The sequence below is a fragment of the Toxotes jaculatrix genome, chromosome 21, assembly GCF_017976425.1.
Source record: "Toxotes jaculatrix isolate fToxJac2 chromosome 21, fToxJac2.pri, whole genome shotgun sequence".
Classification (NCBI taxonomy): Eukaryota; Metazoa; Chordata; class Actinopteri; family Toxotidae; genus Toxotes; species Toxotes jaculatrix.
Window position 1 is genome coordinate 8014404 of NC_054414.1, and position 20814 is coordinate 8035217.

The 20814-nt window shown below is 40.3% G+C and overlaps 2 protein-coding genes across 2 annotated transcripts; one reads left to right on the forward strand and one right to left on the reverse strand.

Moving 5' to 3' along the window:
- Positions 1-4851: 4851 nt before the first annotated feature.
- LOC121200950 (uncharacterized protein C16orf52 homolog B-like) lies at positions 4852-13323 on the forward strand. Its single transcript, XM_041066462.1, has 3 exons — positions 4852-5625; positions 10978-11190; positions 11949-13323. Exons 1-3 carry the CDS (start codon positions 5520-5522, stop codon positions 12131-12133), a joined length of 504 nt encoding a protein of 167 aa, XP_040922396.1. The 5' UTR covers positions 4852-5519; the 3' UTR covers positions 12134-13323.
- A 773-nt stretch (positions 13324-14096) lies between these two features.
- On the reverse strand, positions 14097-20806 carry tmem235b (transmembrane protein 235b). The gene is made up of 4 exons (XM_041029196.1): positions 20550-20806; positions 20327-20407; positions 20086-20223; positions 14097-15549 (listed from the first exon to the last, which is right to left on the reverse strand). Exons 1-4 carry the CDS (start codon positions 20707-20709, stop codon positions 15320-15322), a joined length of 609 nt encoding a protein of 202 aa, XP_040885130.1. The 5' UTR covers positions 20710-20806; the 3' UTR covers positions 14097-15319.
- Positions 20807-20814: the final 8 nt, after the last annotated feature.

The following is a 20814-nucleotide window of genomic DNA, read 5'->3' on the forward strand; positions in this document are numbered from 1 at the left end:
CCAAAAAAATTGTGACTTTTTTTGCCCGAAAAAAACGCCATACTATACTATGACGTTTTTTATGACATTTTGAGGCCCAAAGAAAATTGTGACTTTTTTTGCCCGAAAAAAACGCCATACTATACTATGGCGTTTTTTATTACATTTTGAGGCCCAAAAAAATTTTGACTTTTTTTGCCCGAAAAAAACGCCATACTATACTATGACTTTTTTTGCCCGAAAAAAACGCTATACTATACTATGACGTTTTTTATGACATTTTGAGGCCCAAAGAAAATTGTGACTTTTTTTGCCCGAAAAAAACGCCATACTATACTATGGCGTTTTTTATTACATTTTGAGGCCCAAAAAAATTTTGACTTTTTTTGCCCGAAAAAAACGCCATACTATACTACGACATTTTTTATGACATTTTGAGGCCCAAAAAAATTGTGACTTTTTTTGCCCGAAAAAAACGCCATACTATACTATGACTTTTTTTGCCTGAAAAAAACGCCATACTATACTATGACGTTTTTAATGACATTTTGAGGCCCCAAAAAATTTTGACTTTTTTTGCCCGAATAAAACGCTATACTATACTATGACGTTTTTTATGACATTTTGAGGCCCAAAAAAATTTGGACTTTTTTTGCCCGAAAAAAACGCCATACTATACTATGACTTTTTTTGCCCGAAAAAAACGCCATACTATACTATGACGTTTTTTATGACATTTTGAGGCCCAAAAAAATTGTGACTTTTTTTGCCCGAAAAAAACGCCATACTATACTATGACGTTTTTTATGACATTTTGAGGCCCAAAAAAATTGTGACTTTTTTTGCCCGAAAAAAACGCCATACTATACTATGACGTTTTTTATGACATTTTGAGGCCCAAAAAAATGTTGACTTTTTTTGCCCGAAAAAAACGCCATACTATACTATGACGTTTTTTATGACATTTTGAGGCCCAAAAAAATTTTGACTTTTTTTGCCCGATTTTGATGCCATACTATACTATGACGTTTTTTATGACATTGAGGCCCAAAAAAATTTTGACTTGTTTTGTCCGAAAAAAACGCTAAAGTATACTATGACTTTTTTATGACATTTTGAGGCCCAAAAAAATGTTGCCTTTTTTTGCCCGATTTTGATGCCATACTATACTATGACGTTTTTTATGACATTTTGAGGCCAAAAAAAACTTGACTTTTTTTGCCCGAAAAAAACGCCATACTATACTATGACGTTTTTTATGACATTTTGAGGCCCAAAAAAATTGTGACTTTTTTTTGACGATTTTGACGCCTTACTATACTATGACGTTTTTTATGACATTTTGAGGTCAAAAAATTTTTTGCCACTTTTTGGCCGATTTTGACGCCTTTCTATACTATGACGTTTTTTATGACATTTTGAGGCCAAAATTGTTTTTGACTTTTTTTGGCCGATTTTGACGCCTTACTATACTATGACGTTTTTTATGACATTTTGAGGTCAAAAAATTTTTTGCCTTTTTTTGGCCGATTTTGACGCCTTACTATACTATGACGTTTTTTGGCACATTTTTAGGCCATACTAAAGCATGAATTTTTTTTGCCGATTTTGACGCCTTCGCCTCGATGTGTTAACATCGAGGCGACGGAGTTGTAATGACAAACCTTTTAGATTTAGGATTTTGTGTGGATCTTACATCATTAATCCATTAGCAGGGCACTGCAGGGAACTGAACCCCACCCTAGTGTACTAGGCGTACCATAACCAGTGCCTTTTGCTTTTTGAAGTGAGTAAAAGGTAAAGGTAAAGCAAAACCTATATTTCAACAGCATTTCTTAAATATTGTGTTATCAGCATATCTAGTTAGAATGAGATATGGCAATCGTGGAAATGCTGTTGTGATGTAGGAAAGAAATCCTTACTTTGAATAATGTATATAACAGATATGTAGGTATTATTGCTATAGAATCAAAGCATTAATTTAAGACATAATCTATAACGTGTTATGTATTTTTGTGTTACGTCTGTGGGTAAGTGGTGATGTACATGATTGTATATGATTTGAAATAGTTCTTAATTGTAGAGAAAGTAGAGAAAGCAAAGTATTTGGACATGTAAAGAGCACACAAACAGTAGAAATGTAGAAAATGCACCAGAGCTCTGTTGTGGTCCAGCAATAAAAACACAGTACACATAAAAATATAAGTTCAGAAAAACAGGTAAAAAAAACATACAACATATCTCTGTTCTGTATCATATCTCAACTACACCAAAGCGAAAACTGTTTAAATGTGTTTTATTAACACCTGTGTACATCAACAAGCCACAATCATTGTAAAATTGCTTTTAATCACTAAAACATTCTCAACCTCCATCCACAAACTCTAACCAACACTAAGGTGATTTACAAATAACGCACTGTCCATCAAACCAAATTACATGTTTTATCTGCACAGATAATTCATCTTACAATGCAGATCAACATTTGTACTGCCAAAATAAACCCCATCTAACCAAAAACCAACACACTATACAAATTATACAAAGCTTTAACTATTACCAAATCATCCACATGACAAAAGTGTCTACCTAAACTCACCTTGTTGTTTTATTCACACTTTGGCAGAATCAGAATCAGAAAACTTTATTGCCAGGTATGTTACACATACAAGGAATTTGCCATGGTGCTGTTGGTGCAAAAACTGAAGATAATAAAAAATATAAAAGAAAAAAGAAAGAAAGAAAGAATTAAGAGAAGGATAAGAAAGAAAAAAGGAAAGAAAGTACTAAGAGATGGACAAGCTGTACAAATAATGTGCAAATCTGTACAATAATGTGCAAAACACTACTTACTATTTACCTTCTCAGCAGAGTGGATGGATGTTTTCCTTTGTCCTTGGCAGTGGCAGCAGCGTACCAGATGGTGATGGAGGAGGAGAGGATGGACTCAATGATGGAGGTGTAGAAGTGCAACTTCTTCAGCTGCCGGAGGAAGTACATCCTCTGGTGGGCTTTTTTGGTGAGGGAGCTGATGTTCAGCTCCCACTTGAGGTCCTGGGTGATGAGGGTTCCCAGGAAGGTGAAGGACTCCACCTTGTTGACTGGAGAGTCACTCAAGATGATGGGGGCAGGAGGGGCTGGGTTCTTCCTGAAGTCTACAACCATCTCCACTGTCTTCGCCGCGTTCAGCTCCAGGTTGTTTTTGGAGCACCAGGTCATCAGATGGTCAATCTCCCACCTGTATGCAGACTCGTCCCCATCGGAGATGAGACCAATGAGGGTGGTGTCATCTGCAAACTTTAGCAGTTTGACACACTGGTGACTGGAGGTGCAGCTGTTGGTGTACAGGGAGAAGAGTAGAGGAGAAAGAACGCAGCCTTGAGGGGAGCCAGTGTTGATGGTCCGGGAGTCAGAGATGTGCTTCCCCAGCTTCACATGCTGCCTCCTGTCTGACAGGAAGCCTGTGATCCACCTGCAGGTGGAGTCAGGCACGTTCAGCTGAGAGAGCTTGTTCTGCAGCAGGGCTGGAATGATGGTGTTGAAAGCGGAGCTAAAGTCCACAAACAGGATCCTGGCGTAGGTCCCTGCAGAGTCCAGGTGCTGGAGGATGAAGTGGAGGGCCAAGTTTCCTGCGTCATCCACAGACCTGTTGGCTCTGTAGGCGAACTGCAGGGGATCCAGAAGTGGGTGGGTGATGGCCTTGAGGTGGGTCAGGACGAGGCGCTCAAATGTCTTCATGACTAAAGAGGTCAGGGCGAGGGGTCTGTAGTCATTAAATCCTGTGATCCTCGGTTTCTTGGGGATGGGGATGATGGTGGAGGTCTTGAAGCAGGCTGGCACATGACATGTCTCCAGTGAACAGTTGAAGATGTCAGTGAACACTGGAGACAGTTGATCAGCGCAGTGCTTCAGGATGGATGGAGAGACAGAGTCAGGACCGGCTTTGTACTTTGAGTGAGTTGTCACATAAACACAACTCACTCTAAGTACAAATGTCCATCAAAGTTAACTTTTTCATATATATATCCACAAATACCAGGATATATTTAACCAAGGACATCCTGGTATTCTTAACATATGTGGCTGAAAATAACACCATTGAAAGCTCTACACAAACTCTAAACAACACTAAAGTAATTTACAAATAACACAGTGTCCATTAAACCATATTACATGTTTGCTCTGCACAGATAATCAGGATGATCTTCACACTCATTCAACTCATTTATATGCTCATATGATGATACACTCAGAGTGCCCCCTGCTGGGAGAGGGCCACGTCTTTTCTGTTGCTGTATACTGCTGTGCTTCTCTGGGGAGAGGAGCAGGAGAGAGGAGAGGACATATGAGGACTCTTGTGCGTGGCTGCACTGGCTGCGACTCCCGCGGCTCGCAAGGGGTGCGAGGGCCCGCCCAGCGTGAGAAATACAATGTGTGGCAGGAGTGCGTGAGAAAAGAGCGAAAAGCGTGACTGTCACGCTCAGTGCGTGAGACTTGAGAGCCATGCAAAAGTGTCTTAACTCAAGATCCACTTAGTCGCTTGTTCTGGAGATTTCAACCAAATCTGACTAAATAAGAATGAATTGTCAAGGCAACATGGACGAGAAGTATGGAGAAATGCGGGGTTGTGTTGAAAGCTCCAGAAAGAATAAGTGGACCTTACTACTACTACTACTACTACTACTACTACTCATAATAATACTAATAATAATAATAAATGTTTGTATTTTAACTGCACAATGAGCTCAGAGGTTTTTCAGCAACACATTTAAATTATTGCTACTTGCATAATTTATGGTGACAACAGAAACGTCGTCGGCTATTTACGGATGCTCTCGCGAGAGTTGCTTACTACAGACATGGAGACGCGAGCTGCCTGGATTTTAGTTTCCATTGCTGAGAGAGGACAGCATCGTCTTGCAGAGAACATAGTTGCTGCGCTTTCAGAGGGGGTTTAGAGGGGGTACACTGACAGGATCCGGCTCTTAGGTGCTCCAGGATGTGCTCCGATATGAGAATGGGTGGTGTTTTCTGTCCGTGTGCGTCCACAGGATCGGGGGCTCCGTGCAGACTCAGAAAATAAGTCGACTGCATACATAAATACATTTTCACAGCTGGAGAATTGATCTGCGATTAAAGCATTTCAGGGTTTTTTTTTCTTTATATTTTTTTTTTCTTTTTTTAATTTTGCAAGTATCACCGGAATGCAGTGGAGCAACCGAGGGTAGGTGATCCATGAACCTGGGCAGCGATCCTCACCTTCTGGGCTGGAGAAGAGCCAGCAGGTCGTGCCAGGATCGGCTGTTTGAAGACCAATAAAGGGGAATATTCTAAGGGATCTCTCCCGCATGGGATAAGACAAGATGTGGGGACAAAGAGTGGATCAAACCGACCCCATCACCATCGCCGCGACGGTGGCCGGGATGACGGGACGCGACACGAGGGTTTAGGTCTCTGGACTTCTAAATGTCCCGTCTCCCTTTAAAGAAAGGTGAGATAGAGGCACATAAACACTCTGACCTCCACCTGTGTCCACCGACATGGATAAACTTACCGTGATATCAGGATGCCTCTTCCTCGCTGCGGACATCTTCGCCATCGTCAGCATCGCCAACCCGGACTGGATCAACACCGGAGAATCAGCTGGTAGGTCGTTGTTGGCACTTTGGTCCACACCAGGTCTGAGTTTTTACTTGTTTATGGGTGCTGATCATCCCCCATCTAAAATGCCACCTGTTATATCAAACAAACAAACAGACGTTGTTTATTCCTTCAGAAGGTGAAAACATCCAGAAATTCACAAAGAAATTCAAAATGACGAGAGAAGAGTAAAAACAAAACAATCAAACAAACAAACAAACAAAAAACACTTTCCTCCAACAGTTTTTTAATTCAGCTCCCTCAAAGGTCAAGCAAATGTATGCAGATTTGGGAATGAGTGGGCATACACTGTACTTGTGTGAATTGGCGTGAAGCTGCTTACTGTATTTCTGCCTGATTCACTGAGGTACAGAAGATGGTGATGGCAGCAGGCTTTCAGAGGAAAAGATTTTTCAAGGCTACATAACAAGTGTAGATGTAGTTGACCTGGTCAACAAGACAGGCTTTTATAAAATCAGATTTCTTATTCAAAATTACACTTTTTAAATCACCTTTTTAAAAGACGTTGGACTTTTCAGGATTGTTACTTTAGTTAAACAGCTATGTGGGCACAGCAAGAACCTCTAAACTGACCATAAAGCACCCATAACATCAGGACTGTCTCTCCAGAAGCTGTGTATATACTGTTAGTTCACTTTAAAGGCCACTGAAAACTCCATTTCTTCTTCCAGTGGCTTCTTACTGATTGAGAAGAAGATAGCGTTTGAAGATTGAGTTTGACATGGAAAACTTTTTTTTTTTTGCCAAAATTTGAACATCTTTAGTTATTTTATGTTTGTGTTTTTGAAGTGGGCGGAGCTCAGCATGAAAAAAAAAGGTGATGTTATAAAAATCTGTTGACAGTTGCGTGTCTGTTTGCTTATATGGCCTGGTCACAGTCAGCCCAGTCTGATTAAATCACACCGACTCAGTCCTGAGACCCTGCCCTTTTCCTACATGCATTCTTGTCAAAACCTGGCACCTGCATTACCCACAATGCAACCTGACCAGCATCAGTTTGGTCAAATGACAAAAGGCTTTATACAGCTTTTTGTCACATACGTGGTAGTATTCTCCAACCCCTTTAAATGGACTTTGATGTGTAAAATAAGTGGAGTTCCGCTTTAACTCTTAACGAATCACAATTACGTTTAATTTTCTGAACTTTAAGTTTAATTGTTTGATATTTAGTTGTTGATATTGTGTTTCTAGGGGCTTTAAATACATTTTCCATGCATCACTAGGAAACAATTGTCTGAATGGATAATCCTGATTTACAGCTACTGTTTGGATAAACATTGTTTTATAAATATGTTGACATATGACATCAGCACTATCAGCCGTGGTTCAATGACTGGTTATCACAAATATGATAAGATTACAGCCAGTATTTATCATTAGTGGGAAGTCGAATTTCATTGATTGTACAGTCAGTCCTAGAATTAAAGTGTCGAATGCAGGTGTTGAACCAAATCCCACAATCTTCTGCATACAGCCAACCTCCCTGGTTATTGCAATAGAGTTATATTTAGTTGCAGAGTCCAAAGCTAAACATTGACTAAAACTGATGCAACAGACAAACAGTGCCACTACAGTATATGCACAGCTGCCAGTGGTTCTTGTCAGCCTCCATCCTGAAGCTACAGTGGAGCAGAGATAAGCACATAGCAGACGTGCTAAGAGGCTGTTACAGGATTTAATTTGTTGTTTAAAACACTGGCTATAGCTGTTAGTATATAACAAGCTTTTTTTGTTGCATGATTAAATCTGTTATCACACACTATATATATATATAGATATAATTAAAAAAAAATATATATATATATATATATTTTAATCAGTCGTCATAGTCTAGAAATCACCTGAAGTTCCTAAGTGCTCACACTCTGAGGGTTTGACCTACCATTCCTCATAGTGAACAATGGTGTGAAATTACTGTACTTACTGTACTAAAAGCCTTTTGTTCCTGTTTAATTAGCTGGATAGTAATTACCTGAAGGCAGGAAATGTTGTTCGGGAATGAAGATGTGTGACTTTTAATTAGGCCCCCTGGGAGAGAAATGCTTTCCACCTGGAGAATTCAGACTCCTCGGGCTCAGTCATGACGTATTTTATTTTGGCTCTGAGTGCTGCTCAGTTGTGCCTCTGCACATAGCCCGAATAAGGTAAATCTATTTAGCTGCCTCTCTAGGTTTTTTAAACTCCTAGTAATCACATTAGTAATGTCCAGTAAGCCTGAGTTTACTCTGAGTGTGCACTTCGATTACCTCTCATTAGTTACCATGATCATATAGAGCCACACCACTGGTGACAGCAGCACTTTAGTTCATTATAGCTGCTGTTCAAAAATGGAGGCAGATTTGTCTTCCTGTGCCTCACTATCATTCCTGCAGCTTTGCCACCTACCACAAGGTCAGTATGCATTCAGTGTGTGTGTATGTGAGAGAGACTGTGCACCTGTGTGAGCATATGTACTTGGTATGTGTGTTCTTACAGTCAGTGTTGTGTTGAGAGGTTTGAAGCAGCCGGAACTTGTGTGAGCTTTAGGGTTAAGTCTTCACCAAGTATGGGTTTAGGCTGCTTGAAAACACACACACACAAAAGGCAGTTGCTAGCATGCACATTTTAGGTTTTGGGCTGTAATTTCGGAAATAATCAGAGCATGTTTACAGAGTCTTTTGGCCGTTAAGGACAAGTTGCCTCTTTTCCTATTTCTCATGTTTACTTGTGGATAGTTTAACTTCCTTTTAGTCCCTGAACCGGATAAATCTGGGTAGGGATGTGAGAGATCAGGACTTGTCGGACCGTCAACGCACTGGAATCCCAAGTGGTTTAGTGGGGCCAAGAGATCAGACTCTGGATGATTGTGTGAAAGTGTAACTACAGTGGCCTGACTAGAGTTTAACTGAATAAAGGTGAAAATACTACTCAGTCTTAGTATCATAATTTTGCCACCTATTTCCCAAATGCCCCATCTGTTAATGAACTCTCAAACTGATTTCTTACAATATCCCATACCACCACAGGCCTAGGCCTTAGGCCCCATTTATTCTTAGTTATTTGAAATACTGATAATCTTTTATAATTTTATTTCGATCTCATTTACTTCTTTCACTTTTTCTAACATTATTCTCGTGCTGCTGTGGGTCTCATACACACTCATTTTTGTTGCTTAGGTCTCTGTAGTTTCTGCTCTCTGAATCATTTATTAATTTATTAAAAACAAAAGCCATTTTCCATAATGGCATGAATCAAAAACACATTTGGGTTGGTAGTCTTGACTTTCTCGGTTTGGTATGGAATCCAGTATGCAGGGAAATGATTGCACTATTTACATTGTCTCCCACCCTGCGGTATGAAAGGATGTGTTGAGAGGGAACAGGATATCCTGTGTATAGGGGGAATAGGTCAGGCTGCAGGAGGATGTGGTTTAGGCCTGATGTTTCCATTAGTCTGGTCCTGCTATCTTCACCCAGCAAAATCTCTAATCCATGCATCCATGTTCAGGAACTGAAGCTTTTCCATGTCGATATTAAATATTTAAAGGCTGATTTTATTTTCATGGCACGGGGGATACAAGATGAGAAATATGTTGTAGATGGTGGGGAGTGTTTTTAGGATTTACTTGTGTTTGTATTCTAAGTATTATATGAATTGATAAAATACTTTTAATGAATTTTAATTTCCAATCAGCTCAGCAGGAACAAAACCCAGAAATTTTGTGTATTTTTGTGAGGTCCATTATTTTACTCCTACGCATCTTTACACATTACATAGTAAAATACTTAACAGCTAAATGTAAATTGAGGGGTCCTAATGGTAGCAGGCGTTTTTTCAAAAGCATCTTACTTTGTTTCATTTTCCTCCAGATTAAAATATGCTTCAGAGCTTCCCTGTGTTTTTCCTGCGCTCTTTGTGATATTGGTCGCTGGTAATTTTTGCCATCATGACAATTATGTTAATTCAACACTTACTGGGTTTAATTTGCCCTGAATAAATCCATAAAATGTATAAAGGTCCTCTTTCCTCTACGTCTGCCTGTGAGGCACTAACTGCTTGCTGAAGATAATTCTGGGAAAGAAAGAAAAAAGAGGGGCGACAAAAGAATAAGTGAAGGTGTGGGAGGATTTCATTTTGCCTTTCTCCCATTATGGCTCGGTGCTGGATGGATTCCTATGCAGTCAGTCTGGATGGAGAGTTGAGCAGATGCTGTCTCTGTCAGGCTCCAAGTGTGTGTTTGCGTGTGTGTGTTATATGTGGAAACCCACGTACCTAACATCACAGGACCCACCAGGCTTTGGGACACGGGAGACCATCAGATGACCATCTGATGTAAGGTCATTGACCTCTTCATTTCTGTCTCAATCTGACCGTTTCTCTGTCTCTGTGATGCATTAGCGGTTCATGCCAGACCCCTGAACCTGTTTGACGTCATGTGTGAATCACTGGGTGGGATGAGGGTTGTCACTGCTGCCACTGGGACACCGCTCATCAGCCTGTTGGCATACAAACAGGTTCCTTGGTCCCCCGGTCACAGCCGCTGTGGGGAATCAGAGACTCCTGGGAGGTCATCATGTCTTACAGCTGCTGTGAATTAGATTGAGATTGTTATATAAAGAATGCAAGAACACACGCTGCTGTTGATCACCTACAGGTGTGCTATGAGCTGCCCTTCATACAGTGGATTTTATGTGCAGTCTCTAATTTTGCACTTGCTAAAATACCATCTGGAAATGATGTGTTAGTTAAGGTAGAGCCAGGCTAACGCTGTATCCCACACAACCCCTGAAAAATTCAGTTTAACACTCTGAGAACTTCACTTTAAATCCTAACTATTTTTCTAAATGACACATTTGATTGACAGCAGTCAATCACGTTCCCACCCACGAGTCCCACCCACCTCAAACTACAAATGCGATCTTTTGGGAGATGAAAATCAGCATCGCTATAATCCAAAAAGTATTGGTGCTGGTGAGCATCTCCAGTGGACAGGCCACTGACAAGGTGACCATTGTGCTCAGGCTCAGATAAGCCTATGGACCCAGTCTGTGTCTGATCCTGACCAGGAAGTGTTGTCATGTTTCAGACTGTGCTCAGTCGGCCTCCTTTGACCATGTCTCTTGTCAGCTCTTTGTCTCCAATGCCCCAAATTACCTGGGTGATTCCCATGGTGCGGGTGGAGGTGCAGTGCTGTCAAACAACCTAGGTCACACTCACAATTCAGTGCCGTTGAGTCACCTGTAAGAATCATTACATAACGCTGATTAATCAGTATATTCAGTATTTCCCGGAGGCTGGTGTGTGATTTTTTTCCATGACACTTTCACTAACCTCCTCCTCCTCTATATCTCCATCCAGGCTCTCTGACTGTGGGCCTGGTTCGGCAGTGCCAGACCATCCATGGTCGAGACCGGACCTGCATCCCGCCGCAGCTGCCCCCGGAGTGGATCACCACGCTCTTCTTCATCATACTGGGCATCATCTCCCTCACGGTCACCTGTGGTCTACTGGTGATGTCACACTGGCACCGCGAGGCCACCCGATACGCCCGATGGATCGCCTTCACAGGGAGTAGGTGTTATTTCACTCTGTGATGTCTTTACACACATGCAGAAGCTTATTAATAAGAAGGGTTCAATTCAACAATTTCCAACATGAATACATCAGATGTTTAATGTCCATGTCTCTATATGTGGACATAACTGATTTTCTCTCTTTTCACAAATGACACTCAAGGATCAAGGACAAACTTAAGTTTGAGAGGAAATAAGAAGATATTTTTAGCTGTAAAGTACCACACCAAGGTCGAAAAATAACCACGTCTCGAGACAAAACTGCCCATTATAGTTTATAAAATGCCTGTGAAAGTAAGATGCAGTCTCTTAAGAATCTCTTGTGAAAGAAATAAAGCTTACCTCGACACCAGAGCTCTTTTCGTGAAAGCTTTTAGTCAGGTAATTATGAACATCTTGACAAAGTGACTGCAGAGGAGCTCTAATTGATGGGGCAGGTTCTATTTTTAGAGAAAGGAGACAAAATTGGTCTGTATGAGAAAGCACTGGAGCAGGAGCTGGCCTTCACACGGCTCTATATATAGAATAATACTGTATGAAGTGGGCTCTCATGAATAGACCATCAATACTGGGGACAGCTTTCTAGTTCCAAGGACAGTTTTTGTAACACGCATTTTGAAATCTTGATGCTTCCTCAAAACTGGGTAGAGTTTACCAGATGATGAACAAGCACTGTTTGTACCCTGAGGTACAAGTGCCCCTGGTTGGTAGTCACTGCTCTAATGTTGATCCTCTCCTCTCTTTCCTCTGTCACAGTGGTCCTGTTTTGTATGGCTGCTCTCATATTTCCAATCGGGTTCTACATCAACGAGGTTGGAGGACAGCCCTATAAGCTGCCCAACAACACAGTGGTGGGCTCCTCCTACGTCCTCTTCGTTCTATCCATATTCTTCACCATAGTGGGTCTGCTGTTTGCTGGGAAGGTGTGCCTGCCTGGCTGACATAACCTATTCCTTTTTTTTCCCTATCTCTGGAGAAACACTACCACTGGAGACAAACTTCATTAGAACTGACTTCGCCGTGGGAGTGTTGGAAGTATCGTAGAAGTGCAACAAAACAGAGAAGCTCCTGAGTTTTTGGGATGAATTGTCACGACGCTTGTAGCTTGTAGCCGAAATAGGTGCGATCCGTCTGTCCATCTGCTTGTTCAGAGAACGAGCTGGATCAGAGAGCTCTGAAATAGCCCTCATCCTCGCCTGAACAGTGAGTGTGAAGTGGCAAACAGATAAGAGAATACTGAAACAAACAAAAATGATGACAACAGATTAAAACATCAGGACTTTCAAGGGGAGCCCTGTGGTGTTATCTGTCATCATAAGAATTAATGACAGATGACAGACAGCAAACAAGCCTCACTCTTCTGATCAAACTAACTAAGATGCATATATTGAGATTAAACTGATGAGTCAGGCCTGATATTGGCCAGTCACCTCCATTATAATGGAGGTTCTTCCGTGACCACAGCTCCATGGAACAATCTGTAATATATACAAAGAAGTTTCATTTTCTTGACACATTTTATTTATTTGTTTAATTGTTCTGTTACTTCTTTTGTAAAGGTATCTTTTATTATATGGCCTCATGTATCCCAGAGTTTTGCTGCCATTAACGTGTGTGGTGGATCACCTTGCCTTAATGAGCTGTTAACCTTAAAACAACAACGATATTATTGAGTTTTAGTTGAAGGTTTTAGAGTCATGGCATCAAATCTAAAAAATTCTGGACTTGTGAGACTAGAATATAAATTGGGCTGTCAGCACCGTATGTAAAAAAAAAAAAAAAAAAAACAACTGGTCTTGGACAATGTTCAGAAACTCGTCGCTCTTTTTTTATGTTAAACTAAAGCTTCAGGATCAGAATTGAGCGCCAGAGAAAGACCGACATCAACAGGTCTCTGTTACAGCTTTGCTACTTTTAGTGATGTAGTGAATGTATTATTCACCTTTTTGAGCATTTCCCATTGTTTAAACACTGTATCAAGAAATGACTGATTCTTTGACTAGTTTGTTTTATACAGTTGGGACGTTGACGCCTACTTCATCTCTGTATAAATGAACAGACAGCCCGTCTGTGTCATTTTCTAGAAGCACTGTGATGTTTGTGAATGAGCATGGAAGATCTCATCTCATTAAAAATGACTCACTGGAGAATTGATTGTCTCACCAATTTGTTCTAACAGTGTATTTGTCCTGAAAGATCATAATGCTGTAATTATTCACTATGCAAAGAAGATTCAAGATTCGAGAACTTTATTGTCATTGTGCAAGCACAACGAAATTGCAGTGGCGTCAACCTCAAATGGTGCATTTGTATTTACACACAAATTTACAAAGAATAAATAACACATGAATGAGATAGAAATATAAATTGTCAATGGTACAGAATCTAAGCACTGTAAGAACAAAATATAAGCACTATAAAGTGTAAAATACAATTAATGAGAATAAAACACTACTAACGAGGGTGCAAAAGCATTGAGCAGCAAAAAGTATAATGTGCACAGCACAGTATAATGTGCTGTGTTACGGATTTGGAGTGATGGTTTTAAATGGACAGTTTCTAAGCCAGAAACACATAGACACAGAGAATCAACAGTAAGACGTTCAAGATAATGTTTCATTTATCACACAAAGAATGGGATATTTTTTGTACAATGTTTCATAACGTAAAATTTCTCAAGGTTAGAACAAAAAAAGGGCTTGTTTCCATCTTGGATAAAACTTTTATGTAATGGGCAAAAGTGTTTTTTCAGATGCTTTTACCTTTAATGTTTATCTGCATCGAGGCAGAGCTTGTTTACAGCAGAATCTCACACCCACTTCTCATCCTTTGTTTGTGGGGATGCACAGGATGTTTAGGTTGCCATAGGAACGTCTTAGAAAAGTATTTAGTGATCCAGCCAGCTGTGGACAACAGCAGCAGGGATCCAGCCTTGTGTTTGAGCTCACGTCCCACTCTGCCCACTACTGCAGCCAAAAGTCAAGTATCCAAATCGCCTTTGACCTCTGAACCAAATGTCCCTGTCACAACAGCTGCTATTTCAAGCCTTGAAAATATGTTGTAAGTGTATCTACTTTGTCCTTCTTTTTTTTTTTGCACATTTTTCAGTTTTCATGGCAACAAAGCAACAAAGGAGGAGATATTTCTGCTACCACAAAGCAATGAGCTGCTTCTCTCAACTCTCAACTAAAAAAAAAAATTCGGTTCCACTAGTGCAAAACACTTAACAACTTTAAAAAAAAAAAATTTTTTTAAGTAAAGGATCACTGAATTTGAAGACCTTAGCTCAGGCCTCATCACATTTTATCGTATCATAGCTCATGAACAGCAAAGCCACCGACCTTCTAATAAAACAGATATAACTGGTTAACCAGCAAATACAAACACAGTCATGTAGCAAACCCAGAGCAAGAGCAATGGCCTCTAAATAAAGACAAGTAATTTGCTGCAGTAGCGTAACATTTTTAAGATGCCACCACATGGAACCAACATTTACTACGCATTTTCAATAGAAACACATGCAACTAACGTGGCACAATGATATATACAACACATTTAGGTTTAACTTTAAACTGTAAAACATTCAAAACAAACAAATACTCCTTACATCAAATTAATCTGCATGATTAAAAATACAGTCAGTGTGCGTGTGAAATACTGTGAGAAGAAAACTCTATCTATATATCTATATTTTCACTGTAACATGAAATGGTCTTAAATTGTGAGCTTGTCCGATTAGTTTGGCACACGTTAAATTACTACAGTATGACAAGCAGCATGGTTATGGACAGTGGACACAAAGAGCCACTTCAGTTCTCTCCACAAGAGGGCGTCATTGGTTAAATTTAGCTCATATCAACACCTCAATTAATGTAAATCACCAGGATGTCATTCTCTGGTTTGAAGCAGATTTAAGGACATTAAACCTATAAGGCACTATGTAAAAACAGTCCAAATCCTCTTAAATTCAACCTCTGTATATTTCAAAGCCTTAAAATTGTCCAGCTGTTGTGTGTTACTTTGTTCTAAGGCAGAACCACATGGCAGCAACATACCTGACTGTTCTTTCTCCCACGTTCATACGCAGTTCAGTCCTCAGTGTGTTGGATCCACTGTGAAGGCTTGTGTCAAGCCATGGTGGGGCTGCTGTGCTGCAGCTTGGCCATTCGTGCAGCTGTGAGCAGCAGCACCCCAGTGAGGAGCTCCAGGCCGTAGGAGAGCCAGACCATACCCAAAGACCAGCCGAAGGAGATGTGAACGTCGGCCAGGACTTCAGGTTCCACTCGCCTCTCTGCCTCTGCCAGGGCCTCGTATGAATAGATGATGTAGAGGATGACAGCACACAGGGTCAGCAGACCTGGAGAGAGAGGGGGAGAGAGAGGGGGAGAGAGAGGGGGAGAGAGAGAGAGAGAGAGAGAGAGAGAGAGAGAGAGAGAGAGAGAGATGCATTACACACACGCATACGCAGAAAAAGTATAAAATCAGTGCTGGGTCTCCAAGCTCAGCTGGACATAAAGATTTTATGAACTAAGAATGAATTAAGATTTATGAAACAGAAGAATTTCTTGTGTTAGACCATTATTTCAGGTTTAAATCAAGACATCACAGAGGCTGAACTTTATTTACTCACTATCTAATCAGATCAAGAAATGCTGTTCAATGTCAACAATTTTAAAATTAGTGTTTTATACAAAAGAAATTCTGGCTTCCCCACGGTGTGATGGGCAGCGCTGAGAGCAAGGCCTTATATTGTCCAATGTTTTTAGGTAAAAACACTCAAGACTTTTTAAGGCAGGAACCCCGCACAGGCTGGAACTGCACTCCAGCAATTATAAAGCGGAAATTCGTACTAGTCAGAGCTCTGTGCTAAGAGCTCATCAATAAAACCAACAATAACAGAAAGCTATTAGCTACCCAAAATTTCATATTGTGACACACAGGAAACACATTGACGCATGTGTTGTCCTCTTACACAACATCCAAGTCAACAGAGACTAGACTGAGAGACAAACACCCACGCAGTCCTCACAAGTTTCACAGTGTTGCTATTGGAAACCCTTTTAATTTTGCTGGCTTGCTACTGGTTTTAGAGGGATGCAAGTGGAGTGCAGAGGCTACCCAGGGCGGGACTAATAATCGTTTTATTACGATTACACCCCGAGGTGCTAAGGGTTTGGAGAATGATGAGGAAGCAGCATCTGATTTCTCACTTTGATGCAGTTCACTGTGGAGAGCAGAGAATCAGAGAAACACGACTGACAGGGGGGAAAAAAGAACAGAAGCTGCCTCACATACTGTAAATTCAGAAAGGACAACTACTAACACTACTAGAGCTGAAACAAAGAGCTGATTAACAACTTTGTTTTCCTGGAGCTGTTACTGTAATTACTCAGAATATATATTTTTCACCTTTTAGACACTGGAATACACATTATGAATGACATCACTTTATGCATTTCCGCTTTTGTCATAAACATGGATTAGTTTCCAACAAGCTCTTTTCAGAGGAAACCTTCCTCAGAATGTCAATTATACGGAAAACGAAGTACAAGGGAAGCAATGGAACAGCCCTGCAGGGAGCCCAAACAAATACTCATTGGGCTGTTTAATGGTTGGTGAGAAAAGTAGCTGCAAGATTAGAATGAAGACAGAACAAAGCAATTAACAGAGGATTCAAATTATCACTTGTGTGTGTTCCTGTATATATATACACACACACACACACACACACACTGTACATACATGTATGCATGTTTCTTTCTTGATCATACTTTGTCTTGTGATAAGGCATGATCGCACCCTCACCCTCTGGGTGTTACCACACAATTTACAGTTTTGTTGGGATTTATTAACATAATACACAACAACTAAGGATGCACTCTGAAAATGCTCAGGTATTAAATTTGTTCCAATACTTGCTCCAGAATGTAACTAAATCAAATAGAAATGTAATTTTAAGAACAGCTCGAGGCTGAGCAACAGAGTGGGCAAAGAAAAAAATTTGAGGGGCCGCAAAGACAGGAAAAAAAAAAAAAAAAAAAAAAGCAAAGCAAGCCTGGCTCGCAGGGGGGGTGGGATGTTCGGACAGTCAACAAGTTCACAAGATGACTCCAATCTAATTAAAGCCTTTATTCCATTCCACACATTACCATGTGCTGCTTATTAAAGGGAGACTACAAAGAGTCTTTTTAAGTAAGTGTTCGTCTATCACAAGGTCCTCTTCATGGAGGTCATAAGGCGTTGGCAGGAGAGCATCCAAAAGAACCAGAGGGAAGACGCTTGGGCACTACGTTTAAGCACGGACAAATAACTTGATTACTGTAAATACCCAGATTAACATAATAGCGTTGACATGGTTAGAGGTAATCTAACTCTCCCAATAACCCAAATTTACATGATTTGTAAGATAGTCAAATAATTATCAGGTCGAGCGTGTGGTAGAAGGAGAAGGAACAGAGTAGGAAAAAGAGTTTTCATTCTTATTCTTGTTGATAAATCCATATGATATGTTAGCAACGCACTTACATGATTTTTAGTTGTGACATGAACACTATTTTTATCTATTAATCCAGCAAAAAAACAAGTGCTGTTTGTCCGTAGATACCAGCTACAGGTCTCTCTTTTTTCGTTTTCCAAACACACAGCTCATTCATTCCATTTTGTGACACAGATTCAAAAAACACACACCAAAAGAAACAGGACTCTGGTGTGTAAACAGCATGTTTAATTTGAAAATCTGATGCGTAATCCAGCTCTGTTAACTACGTTCTGCCTGCTCTGATTATGACCTAACTTGGATCAGATAATCAGGTTAACGTGTTACATGGGAACTGCAATATTTGGACTGTTGTCTTAATCTTATCAGGCGCAATTTTTTTTTTTTTTTTGCAAGCTTGCAACACTTTCTGTCAACTCTTTTAAATGGGTGGTGGCTAGTTTCCTCAGCTTCAGCCCAAATATATTTTCATTGTAAACAGGTCAGCATATTAAGTGCTGAAATGGGAACTCGTCTCATGCGAACAATAAAAGATAGTAAGGTGTTACATCATCTTTCTTTAAAGGCAATTTCTGTTTTTATCATGTGAATCTACAACAATAAAACTACAGTCTAAAAAGCCAATCAGACTGTAGACTTCATATCTATATTTGTCAGAAATGAATCAATCAGATCTAAAGTCTCCTGTGGTATAGTTGTCAATCTGAGCAGTGGTGCATTAGTTGAGAAGCTGCTTTAATGAAATAAATGCAAAAACGGGCTGTTCACTTCCAGATATAGTATTTAATTAATCACTTTTAACACTGTCATTTGGGTTTGTCAACTTCAGTATCATCCTTTGGTTTTAGTGTAAAATCATTGTTACAATTTGAACATATCATGTTGTTGTTTTAAAGATTTCTGTTGCAAAAAAGCAGCAATTGCAAACAAATTATAGTTAAACATTAAGGTATAAAGTATAGTCCAGTATAAAGTATTTGCTGAGTTTGAGGGATTTTAACTGGTTTATTGCACTGAACATCCATTTTATCATTTAAAGACATGATGTCCTGTCTTCACTGTTTAGTTGTCCAGCATATATTTTATATTCTACTTCTTCTATTATCCTCAACTGTCCCAAACCAACAATGTGAAATTAAAGACAGTATGAAATGAACATACTCACACAATGAACATACACAACATTAGACAGACGCAAATTTGGGTTGCACTCGTTTCCAAAGCAATTTTGCTTCACTGTTGTGCCTCCCCGCAGACTAATAAAGGCTCTCATAACCCACCAGACAGAGAACAGGATGAAGCACTTCTGATGTAACAGAAGCAAGAGCAGCTAGACAGACAGACACACACACACATATACACACCTGCCTGTTCATGCATACTTAACCAATATGGCCAAATCAAACAGACAGTCTTGGGTGGTAATAAACTTTAGTCCCCTTGCTCACATGAGGTCAATAACTATAACTGAGGTCAATTTCAGCCCTGCTCATAAAGCGACCCCCTCTGCTCGCATTTACCACATGTCCTCGCTTTATTGCCATACTCCCGCCATATATATAGTCCACCAAACCCTCCACAGCTTTCCAGTCTTTAGCACTTTCTTCTGTAATATAATCCATGTCTTCAATATTTTTGATCATTCTGCTTTTGTGTTTTTCATCAGAACATGTGAAACATCAAATTTAAAAAATTGCTCACAAAGGGACCTGAATATTATATGTAATCTTATGTTATGTTATATATCCGTGACTGTGCAGCAGTTACCACATTCTTTCACTTAATGGTTTTGTTCGATCAAAACCATTACCCTAAGGGCAATAGTTTCTAATGTATTTTTTAATTTTTAAAGCAGTGGAAGTTATTTTCTGCACACACTTGCCACTGCCACTAAACGTATGTGATAAAATGTGGTTTACAGTTAATAATTTACAATATACAATTAAAAATTGCCAGATTCCTCACTGTGTGCACTGAGGAATCTTGGTCCTCACTGCACAGACATTTGACTGAAACAATCATCAACAACAAGTGTTGGGACAATCGACTCTTCTTCTGTTTGTACCACCACCTAATGGATCTTGCTTAATTTAACACTGAGGCAAATGGTGGAAAGCAGATTAAGTAGTAGTAGCTGCATGAGTAATAAGTAAGCTGGTAGTGCTGAGTGATCACTGTGCCACTGGGCATTGTGGTTTTTGTTCTAATGGATCCGTCTTGAAAGGCAGCTAAAATACCTCACAGTGTGTGCACACAAGTCCTTACAAGTAAGAGCTTTCTATTTTCATTCACTGGTATTTTAGCTTATAAATTTACTGGCATCTACAGTCACAAGAAGATGCAAGATGAAGAGACGACTGTCTCTCCAGGGAGTGAAGGAACTGAACCTGAACTTACTGCAGATGAAGAAGTAGGAGGCCGTTCTGGTGAGGAGGACAGGGCTCCGAGCCAGGGAGCTGACCAACCCACAGATGCCACCAAACAGCAGAAGGACCAGGCTGAGGGGGAGCACCACCACTATTGCACCATGCATTTCTGTGTATAGACACACACACAGATGGATTATAGAGCATCTGTGGAGAGTATGTGTTGATGATGAGCAAAAGGTTTCATCAAAGCTGGAAGAGGAGAGACTTACTCTGCAGCTGCAGCTCAGTCGTGGAGTGCCTGGAGTAGTTCGCTTTGAAAAAGTCAGCAGAGTCTTCCCACATCTTCCCACCTGAATGTTACAATCAAAACAAAGGAGAACTGAGTAACATACACATTTGCAAGTTCACGCCATCACTAACTGGGTTATAAAGAAAAAAAGCAAAGGCAAAGAAACGTCAATCGTGAAATTAAGGGCAAAAATCGTAGCCTACCTTCGATGGTAATCCACAGTCCCGAGTGGGAGCTCATGTTCTTAGATTTCATCTCTATGATGTACCAGTGCGTGGTTCCGAGAGCAGTCGCCAAAAAAGCGAAGCTCAGAATACCACAGATGCCGGCCATGATCACCACAGAGCCAAAGGATACCTTCATATTGTACGGGCTAGATTTCAATTCACGCGTAACGGTGATGGCTTCAGCTGTGATCCAGTCTCTCAGCCTTTTACGCGCTCAGTGAAATGGGTGTGAAATAAATAA

Coding starts and splice junctions, on each gene's coding strand:
- LOC121200950 (XM_041066462.1), top strand. CDS start 5,520: ATGGATAAACTTACCGTGATATCAGGATGCCTCTTCCTCGCTGCGGAC. Junction 5,626..10,977: donor CAACACCGGAGAATCAGCTG/GTAGGTCGTTGT, acceptor ATCTCCATCCAG/GCTCTCTGACTGTGGGCCTG. Junction 11,191..11,948: donor ATGGATCGCCTTCACAGGGA/GTAGGTGTTATT, acceptor CCTCTGTCACAG/TGGTCCTGTTTTGTATGGCT.
- tmem235b (XM_041029196.1), bottom strand. CDS start 20,709: ATGAAGGTATCCTTTGGCTCTGTGGTGATCATGGCCGGCATCTGTGGT. Junction 20,408..20,549: donor ACTGTGGATTACCATCGAAG/GTAGGCTACGAT, acceptor TGTAACATTCAG/GTGGGAAGATGTGGGAAGAC. Junction 20,224..20,326: donor GACTGAGCTGCAGCTGCAGA/GTAAGTCTCTCC, acceptor GTCTATACACAG/AAATGCATGGTGCAATAGTG.